This window comes from Monodelphis domestica, chromosome 1 (genome assembly GCF_027887165.1).
Source record: "Monodelphis domestica isolate mMonDom1 chromosome 1, mMonDom1.pri, whole genome shotgun sequence".
Taxonomy (NCBI): domain Eukaryota; kingdom Metazoa; phylum Chordata; class Mammalia; order Didelphimorphia; family Didelphidae; genus Monodelphis; species Monodelphis domestica.
Window position 1 is genome coordinate 263,913,255 of NC_077227.1, and position 10,924 is coordinate 263,924,178.

Sequence of the window (10,924 nt, forward strand, 5' to 3'; positions counted from 1 at the left end):
AGGAATATGATCTGGAGGATTTTCATGTGAACTGGAAAGACCTCCAGGAATTGAGAACCAGGAGAATATTTTACAGTGTCTGATAGACTGTGGCACAATCAAAAATAAAATTTACTTTTCTACTAGCAGCAATGCTAGTACACATCCAGGACACTACCAAGGAACTTTTAAGAATACTATCCACATCATACATAAAGAACTGTGGGAGTAGAAATGCAGAAGAAAAACATATGATTGATCACATGGTCTGATGGGTATATGATCAGGAATTCTGACTACATGATCTCACTATTGTAAATATTAATAATGGAAATATGCATTACTACACCAAAATGTGTGTGTGTGTGTGTTTGAGTGGATGGTTTAGATGAAGGTCAGGATCATGTATTACCTTATTCCCTGAAAAATACATATTTTTTTATTTGGTCAATTTCAAACATTATTCCTTTGTTATAAAAATCATATTCTATTCCTCCCTCCCCCCTGCCCTTCCCATAGCCTACATGCAATTCCACTGGGTATTACACGTGTCCTTGATCAGAACCTATTTCCATGCTGTTGATGTTTGCACTGGGATGTTCCTTTAGGGTCTATATCCCTAATCATCCCCCTAGACCCATATAATCAAGCAGTTTTTCTTTGGTGTTTTTCCTCTGAATGTGGATAGTGTTCTTTCTCATAGATCCCTCCTGGTTGTTCAGGATCACTGCATTGTCACTAATGAGAAGTCCATTACATTCTATTGTACCACAGTGTATCAGTCTCTGTGTACAATGTACTCCTGGTTCTACTCCTTTCACTCTGCATCACTTCCTGGAGGTTGTTCCAGTCTCCATGGAACTCCTCCACTTTATTATTCCTTTGAGTACAATAGTATTCCATCACCAACATACACCACAATTTGTTCAGCCATTCATTCCCCAATTGAAGGTCATCCCCCTCATTTTCCAATTTTTTGCCATCACAGAGAGCATAGCTATGAATTCTTGTATGTATGTATGTAGCATTCCAAGCATATTCACATCTAAGAAATATAAATGATGTATGGATATTGTGTCTTCAGACACAAGGTTTGAACTCTTGATATTTGTGGGCAGACTATTGACCTAGCCATGCTGTCTCTGTTCAAGGCAAACTCATTAACATTTTGTGCCTAGTCAAATTCCTTTGTAAAAGTGGGGGTTGAAGTCAACATGCCCAAAAGGTGTCATCATTACCATCCCACCCCATCTTAATTATCTATGCTTTGTTATGTGGTCATTGATCCTGGTAATCCTCATTAAATCCTGGGGTGAAGGCGTGATTCCTTCCTCTTGTTCCTGCAACCTTCAAGTTCTCACTACTGCCTCTCTTTACTAAGGCCTCTCTTGGCTTTCTATCTCGTAATACTTCTACGTGTCTGCAAACTTTAATTCTTCTACCAAGGAAAATGTAATAGGGATTCACGCCTGCCCTATCAAAAATATTGACTTGTCTGTGTCCTTCATTCTTCACCCATATTCTCAGACTCCTTTCTCCTTCTCAAGCCGCAACCCACAAAGGAAAACTTTTTTTATAACCGCCTCTCACTGGCAGGTTATAATGTATTTTTCCGCATTATCTCTTTTGGGTACAAACCCAGCAGGGATATGGCTGGATCAAAAGGTGGACAGTCTTTTAGTGCCCTTTGGGCATAGTTCCAAATTGCCATCCAGAATGGTTGTACAAAAGGTCTCAAATACAGTTGCAATGGGTTCTCCCAAAAGTCGAGTACCAAGGTTTTATCCTGGAAAAGGGCACCAGGTGAATATACAGAAACTAGGTATTCCATGTATAAAGACAACTTAGGGCATTCCTGGTCACTACTGGGTTTTCATCATTATTTCAAAGGTTATTCCACAGGTATTTCCAAGTTTCTCACAGATCTGACAAAAGAACATGAGAACCTCATAAACCAACTCTTAGAAGCAGTGAATTCGCCAAAGGAAGTGGTGGTGATCTATTGCAAGGCTCAGTCCTTTGGCAAGGACAAGGTATCCCTAGGAATTCACAGGGCAGGTGTAAGAGCAAGATTTGTGGTCAGATTTGGTCCCATCCGTGTTCTGAATTTCTCTCTGGTAGTTAACCACGATCTCAAACAAGCATACTACTACCAAGGAGATTCAGTCATGGCAAGAACATCTAGGAGCCAGATTAGTCAAAGGGAATCATTATCACAAGGAGGAAAACCCATCTTGCCCAAAAGGCTGTACCAACATCTATGCAATGTGATTCACTCTAGAGGTCATTACGGAGTGCAGTCCATGCTGGATGTAGTCCTCTGGTTTTGGGAAGCTGCAGGGATATCAATTGCTATAAGAATGTGTCAGACATGTTTCATCTGTAGAAAGTTTAATCAAGGTCATTTCAAATGCAAGGCATTGGGAGGGCAACCTCTAGCTTATACACCTTTTCAGTGTTTGCAGATTGATTTTATTAACATGTCTGGGGACCGAGGATATAAATATGTTTTAATCATAGTGGGCAGACTCATCCATCAAAGAAAAATAACACTGTGAAAACATTGCTTAAAGAAATTGTTCTTAGATATGGCATTCCAGATGCCATAGACTCAGACAGGGGAAGTCACTTTACATCTAGCATTTTAAAACAAGTATATATCTCTGGGTATGAAGGGTAATTTCCATAATGCCTATAGACCAGAAATTTCAGGACATCCTAAAAACCACGATAGCTAAATTCTATGCCCAAATTCATATTTCCCCATATGATATTTTGTTCGGACAGCCAGTATGGCTAGGAAGAACTGCTAAATCATCTTATCTTTCCATGCTGGGAGGGGAATGCCAGTTACATTCTTATCTGACACAGATACAAAATAGGCTGGAAGAACTGAGAAGGCTAAGGACTACTAGTGCAGAGGGTCCCACTAGATTTCTCATTACGTAACATAAGACCAGGGGATAAAGTATATGTAGAAATGTTACCAAAGACAAACCCACAGAGCCCAGATGGATTGGTCCATACAATGTAGGTCTCACCACTCCTACATCAGATCAAAATATTAGGAAAAGATTCTTGGCTTCTCGAATGTCACATTAAACATCACTATGCCCATGATAACACACCAAAAGACAACTCAAGAATCTGTTCAAACACAGAAGCCCCAAGAACAACCCTTGATAAATATAGAGCCCATGAATCCAACAAAATCTCACAAGAAGAAATGGAGATACTGAACAGACAGTGAAACCAAAATAGAATAATGCCCAAGACAGAGTAGTTTAGGGTGGAAAAGGGAATATATTGTAACTAGAGAAGTAACATAGGGACAGAATAAATCAGATTTTATTATATACAAGTTAATATGTATGTTTACATATATATAAATGTTATGAATTGTTACATTGGAATTAGCATTAATTTTACTTAAGATTTAAATTTTATATTGATTGCAATAGAAATGACTTTTGTATTAAGAAATTGTTATATTGTAAAAAATTTTGTTGGCACATAATTCTAACCCTCTTCCCACAATTCAGTCTTAACATAAGAAAGGAACTTAGATTAGCAAATAGACAGATTAGGATAAGATTTATTATTATTTTGGGAGGGGGGAGGTTAAGATGGGAACAATAAATTAGATTACAAGATAACTGGCCTGGGCCATGGTGGCACCACAGGAAAAATAGGAAATGGAGGATTTGTGACAGAGGCTGGCACTAGATAAAAAGTGCCAGGCTGAAGAGTATGTGAAATTGATCACCTTGGTGGGGGAGGGGTGAAATCCTGAGGAGAAGACTGGCTGGGAGAGTAGTAAGGTCTCTTGGTCTTGAAGCTGAAGAGGTAAGTTGGAAAAAAGATTTTCTCCTGAAAATCCATTTTCCCTTCTGGTGACTGGAAATCTTTCTCCCCCACACTTCCCAATTGAAGGGACTTTCTGAAGAGAAACTTGAGCAGACTTCACCTCAGCTCCTGTTGCCCAGGGGTAAGACAACCTGACTTTCTCTCAGGGGGCTCAGGCTGCCAAGGTCTGAGTCCCCCCCAAACTGGAGGAGGGAGGGAGGGGAAAGGGTTTAGAGACAGGGACCCCTTATCCCACTTTCCTTTTCCCATTCTTCCCTGCCCATTATTCCTTTTGTATTAACTGATTGAGTTGATATTAAAAATTATTTGTTCCCCAAGCTGAGTGTGAATGAATGGATCAAGGGGGGAAGACCTTTTGGTAGTGGAAGAGGGACAAGAACGAATTGGAGAGAGCAGCTTTAGCTAAGGAGGGAAGGCAGAAGGGGGAAAATCTTCCAAAACCCCTCTCCTCTGAGCCAACTCCTTACTTCTGCTGTCTCCTCTGCCCCCCCCCCCCCCCCTTTTCAGGATTATATACATTTTTGCTGACTAAACTACTTGATTGTAAACCCATTGGTATATTGTATTCTGGGATTGCTTGAATTATAGTAGAAGCTTCTACATCTTATGTCATCTTGAGTGTCTGCAGTTTACTGAATTTTCTGAATGCATCCAGATTTTTTTAACCTAGAGACAGGATTTTGTAAGTGATATTCCTTGGAATTTTTATTTTGGGTTTTTTTGGGAAGGTGATAGATTCCCTCTCCCATTTTAATTTTATCTTCTGGTTCTAATTAAACTTGGGGATTTTCTTTTATGATAACGTGAAATAGCATATCCAGGAATTTTATTTTGTTTTTGTTATTGGTCTGTGTTTTCTGGAGTCCTAATGAGTCTTAAATTCAAGAAAGGAAATATAACTTCAGTTCGTTCTAATTTGAAAACAATACCCTGTAGCATTTGATAAGGATGAAACAAGTTGTGCTGGAAAGTTATACAAAAAGGGGTAGTTCAGAGGATGAGACTCAAGGATAAAGAGTAACTGCAGCTTCAGAATGGATATATATATGTAATCTGTACTATTTGATCTAGTACTTAATTTTAAAAGCATATATGTCAGTAGTAGTTTTGTCAACTACTAGTAAGATTTAGTATGCAACTGAGAAAGAGCATATTACACTAGATTTGGAGTTCAGAACATTAGGTTTAAAAATCTGACTTCCATCACTTAGCTAACATATAATCATGAGAAGTAACTCCATATATCTAAATTTTAGTTTCCTCATGTATAAAATGAGGCTGGCTATACTGCCTGAAGTACTTGCTTCCTCAGATGCAAAATGGGAGGAATACCCAATGTTGTGAAGGATTAAATGAGATATTAAAGTGTTTATTTAGCACAGGTGTCTAGCACAAATTGGATTTTATATTTCATTTCTCTTCCCTGTCTCACAATGTTGTGAATCTTAAACAAAATTATTTACATAAAGCATGTTGCAAACTTACTCTTGTCAATGTTGGTTCAATTTTCTGGGGTTCTCCCTCAACCCCCCATTTGAACCTGTGATTGAAAATGTGAGGGAGTGTTTTGCCTCTGTCAAGGCCAAACAACAGCTTCTGTGCAATTTAGCATGCATTAAAAAGTGGAAATTTGTCAAAAATATATTAATATATTAAAATTTTAGTAATGTTAAAAAATTTCTCACCCAGAGTCTCAATTTTATCACAGTGATTATCAAATATTGAAACACATTCTATCATGTTTCTTTCCTTAAAATATTAACAATAAATGTTGGTAGAATATTGTGACAGTTTAATATTGCTTATGTTCACTTTATTTCAATACTTGGTTTTAAATGGCTGATATTACTGATGAAAGGAACCTCACAAAAATTTATAGTTCCAAATGAAGTATATCCTTGATTGTACTTACATGATATTTAGTTTCCTACACCATTCATTAATTCCGCAAAATTTTTGTTGAAATATGGCTAGTTTATTTCTCTCTTCTCTGATGTCAGTCATTATTACAAATATAATCTCCTGAAATTTTGATTTTTGGAAGATGTAAAAATAGTCTTAAATTATTTCTAGGATTTTAAAAGTGAATAGATATGAATTTTTTATTTTATTTATTTTTTGTATTGCTTTGGCCAACAAAAGCTAAATTTTAAAATCTTACTAGTTATGATGGCTTGATATCATCATTAGCCAATACCTAAAGGTATAATATATACTTGAAGAGGGTCATGTTAATTTAATCTTTATAAATCTGTATTTCAAATAATCTCAATAATTTTTATTATATTTTCCTTGTTGTCAGATCAGATCTTATTGTTTTTTTTTACCTTATAATATGGCTGATGAATAGTTTGTACCAGTAGTAAGAATATTAGTTCTGCCCCCCCCCCCCCCCACTCATGTCATTAGTATCTTAATGATTTCTAGGTGGGGACCTTTTTAAACCACTTAATGATTTTGTGAGCATTAGCTTAGTTAAAGTTAGATAATATAATTTGTAAATCTATGTAATTTGGTACATGAACACTGAAGTATTTTGTGATATACTGAAAGTTAAGAAACAAGTAAGGGTACAACTGCCAACATACCTGCATTGCATAATTCACATTCTTCCTTAGAATATTTTATATGACACATGACTATTTGACAAAGAGATGAAGTGATCCAAGTGTTAGTGTCATTCAATATGTTTTAATATTTATGAAATTTAATTTCTTTTAAAAAATAGAAACAAAATTTGGTATATTCTCCTTGCACTCCATTGTATTATTTTTTCACACCCCTCTTTTGAAGACTTCTCTAGGAGTTAAAAACACTCAGAATCCCAATGCAGTATCTTAGAGATAAGACTTGAAATCTAGCTCTTTTTGAGTCAAACTAGTTTTTTTTTTTTTGTTTTCCAAAACCATTTCCCCCAGTTCTAGTTACTATAGGTATAGTTTTTCTACATAGCAGAGTTTTTAGAACAGCACTGTTAAAGTTGATTCTTTTTGAAGGATGTTTATACTTGTTTCAGTAGTAAAAATTGCCCAGCACAGATTTTGCTAGTGTATTAGGTAATGTGCTCATGCTTTCTGGTTATATGAGCTGTTTTGTACCTACCTTACCTTATCCTAATCTTCAGATAGTTGGTGTATTCTATTTCCAGAACTGTATGTGGAGGCTGTTGGAACATCTCTTCTGGAATAGTCTTAGAGAATCCGGGGGAGAAGCATTGAATTTGGAAATAACATCAGAGATGTATGATGGAAAAAACATGGTGAACTGATTATGTAGGAAAAAATAGGAGATGGACAGCTTGAATATGCCATTATTCAAGTATTGAAAGCATTTCTTCACCTATTAGCAAATTAAAAATAAATATCATCTATGGTTTTAACTTTTTCTGATCTTTCAAGAATGAGATATTGTGATTTAGAGAGGGGGTGCACTAAGTAATTTACTTCTGGCCCCTCCAGGCAGGGAGAATTATTTTCAGCTAGCCTCAACCTGAGAAGTCTTTTCAGAAAATCCAGCAGTTAGGAGTCAGCTTTTCACTCACCAAGTGTCAGTCCAGTCAGCAGATTCTTCTGCCCCTCTTCACCAAACTCAAAAGCATGAAGAATAAAATCCAGCAGAAGTGGAAGTCTAAGTTGAATTTAGCTCCAAGAATCACAAACTCTGTGTATCACTCTCTCTTTTAAAAGGCATTTTTTCTTGTGTCACTTCCCCTAATTCCACATCTACCAATCATAGTTGATGCTCTGCTCTAGGACTGCCCAGAAGGCAGTTAGTGGATTCTGATTTGTTATCAACTATGGCACATGTGGATCACAGACCTTCTACTTCATGATTAAGTAGGATATTTGCACTTTGGGTGATTAGCTCTAAATGGGCAGATCTTTATACTCAACTTTTAAGTAGGGTGTTTACACTTATGGGGATTAAAATAAAAAAATAGACATGAGCTTTAATTTAAATCTTCACAATCAGGGAAGAGCTAAGTACCTTCATTTTTACAATCAGGGGAGAGCCAAATCCCATCTTCACAGAATAACTGTGAGAAAACTTCCTTCAGCTATGTGTCTTGGCCACTGAATTGTAATTCAGAGCCTTAAAAAGTTATCTGGGGCACTGTGATGTTAAATGCTTTGCTTTGCTCTTGGTAACACAGTTAATGTGTGCCAGACATAGAAGCAGGATGTGAACTCATTCTTCAATCCAAAGCCAGCTCTATCCACTGTGTGTTTGGGCTTTTTAGGATTACTGTGGTATAAAATTAACATGGTCAGTCAAGATATTTTTACATTTATAAGAAATAAATATTTTAAAATGAAGTTTTGGGGTTTTTTGCACCATTGATTTTTCTTGTGGTTAAAAATTTTTAGATAGCTAGCTAGGAGTTTGCTTACAAACAATTTTCCTAGTTTTGTACCACATAAAGTTTTTTACCTTAAATATAGTTTACAAATTAATCAAATATTTGATTTCGGTAATTCTGTAAATTGCTTAGCTTTGTAGTTAATGTAACTCAAATACCAATTGGAAAGAGTGTATTTTAAAAATGTGACATTCATGGAATATTTTTTCTTTTGCACATAGGTTTTATAGGATATTACGAAGGACCATGGAGTTTTACGAGTCAACATATTTTATCATCCTAATTCCTTCAGTCGTTATTACAGTTATTTTCCTCTTCTTCTGGCTTTTTATGAAAGAAACATTATATGATGAAGTTCTTGCAAAACAGAAAAGAGAACAAAAACTTCTGCCCACAAAGACTGATAAAAAGAAGGCAGAAAAGAAAAAGAACAAAAAGAAAGAAACTCAGAATGGGAACCTCCATGAATCTGATTCTGAGAATGTTTCCCGGGAATTTAAAGTAACTGATGCTTTGTGTTTAGATGATGAACAAGTAACACCTGTTCAATTGGGTGTTGTTGAAGCCTCAATTGGTGTTAGAGAGCGGAAGAAAAAGGAAAAGAAACACAAACCTGTTCAGGAGGAACAGACCACTAAAGAAAGTGATGTATCAAAGAGTCCAGGCAAAAAAGTTGAACCAATTCCAGTTACCAAACAGCCCACACCACCATCTGAAGCTTCAAGTTCAAAGAAGAAGCCAGGGCAAAAAAAGCCTAAAAATGGAATTGGTATTATACATATAATTTTAATGATATCCTATGGTTATATTTATGGTATAACAACTAATTCTAGAACTTTAGTTTTTGTGCTTTAACCCTTGAGGGCTCACAATATACTAACTGTTCTAATGAACATAGGTAAAATGAAGGAGAAATATTTTTTTCTTTGTAGTTTTTTCTTCTACTTTGCCTCCTATGATAACATAAAATTATGGATTTATAAAATTTCATTTTTGAGTGAATATTCTTAGAGCATTATAAAAAGCATGTAATTTGAATATGTATTCTAGAATTATGATGCTAACGTCAACTGAGAATGTTACCATGTTCCAATTATCAGCAGTTCAGATTTTGTTCTCAAAGTTTAAAAAAAAAATGAAGACTTTCCTTAAAAAATTTTGTCTTCACTCTCCCCTAGATTAATTTTGTGTTTTGTGTTGGAGTCTTTTAGCTTAATGATAGTTAATTATCAGGATGATGATAATCATGAGAGATAAATAATTGTTATATTTTTGAGTCTTTATATATTGGAAGTTATAGATAATATCCTGAATTATCCTTAGCTAGTGAAGCATGTGGATTGTTGGAGTAAGTAGTCTCTTGTGTAAGTAGTGTAATGGTGATGTTCTGAACTAGTCTTTGAAGGTAGTTATAGGTAGATGGCTGTACATTTACAGTTATTGAACTATCATTATAAAGATGTACGGGCACATGGTGGTCACGTGATAGAAATGTCAACATTGGAAGCAATCTCAGTGGCTATGTAGTTTAACTTATTATTGAGAAAGAATTCCCTCTGTAATTTTAGGCAAATGGCCTTTGCTTGGGCACCTCCAGTTGGAATGAGAAAACTGCTATTTCTCCAAGAAGCTTAATCTGCTTTTAAATAGCTCAAACTTTTCCCTTATATATGGCCTAAAGTTGACTCTTTGCAACTTTTATCAGTTGTTCTTAGGAAACTTATGATCTAAAAAAGCCCAAATCTAATTTCCCTTTTTTAGTTAACAGTCATTGTTAATAATGATATGAATTTTAAAAATACAAAATGATTAGATTTTGTAATTAAAATGAGTGTTGTTCCTCAAAGTAGTCATTCTGGCAATTTATTTGTTTATTCTATTAATGATGCCATTGATCAAAATACTTTTGGACCTTAAGTTTATATGTTTATAAGTCACCCGAAAAAATTGTCCTAATTACATAGGCCTTTGAGTTCTTAAATTAAATCATAGATTTGTATATTGAGAGTGAATAGACATTATAAGAACTATGTAGTCCAGTTATCTCATTTTGTAGATGAGGAAGCAGTTTAAATGATTTGTCCATGATCACACAGGAAATGTCAAAGCCAAATTCACTTAAAATTTGAACTTGAATTTATTTTACAATGCCACCTACAGGTCCAGTCTTTCTGGGGTTTAGATATCTTTGTGTTTTGATGAAGAAGTTATTGATATTTATAGACAAGCCACATTAGGTAGATTTGGGATTCTGATAATAATGTATCTCTAACACATCAGGGCTTTTTTGGATCTGACATCAAGATGTAACTTGATTGAAAGTTCACTTGAAATCTCTGTACTAATGGAGATTGAGAAAGGTATTCTATATTATTTTCACAAGGTTATTTTGGATGAAACTTGATAAATATATAAAAATCAACTCTAGAAAAATCAGGTTATTTTTTCCTCTTTAAAGGGTTTTTGTAAACAATTTAAAACACAACAAACACATTGAGACTCAATTTAATTCTATTTTGTTATTAAAATAGGTCACAATAGGCCATGGATGCTAATAAGAATCTTCCTGAAACTCTTAAAGATTTAGACTAAATAGTACTGCTCTGTTCGATGAATGTCAGTATTTTGTTAATTTAGGTAACTCTTTTGATGCTTAATGACATACTTATGATTTTTGCACTATATATTTGTCTCCATGCAAAGCTGCATACCACATAC

The 10,924-nt window shown here is 35.2% G+C and overlaps 1 protein-coding gene across 21 annotated transcripts in view; it reads left to right on the plus strand.

The window, feature by feature from the left end:
• Nucleotides 1–10,924, plus strand: part of KTN1 (kinectin 1) — a 185,784-nt gene that overhangs the window by 36,533 nt on the left and 138,327 nt on the right. For all 21 annotated transcript variants that reach the window (XR_457381.3, XM_016424477.2, XM_007472933.3 and 18 more), the window contains one exon: nt 8,428–8,975. Coding sequence is in view for 20 of the 21 variants with exons in the window: in XM_016424477.2 (XP_016279963.1) it covers nt 8,453–8,975 (523 nt within the window). In the remaining variant the exon portion in view is untranslated. The remainder of the gene's footprint in view (nt 1–8,427; nt 8,976–10,924) is intronic.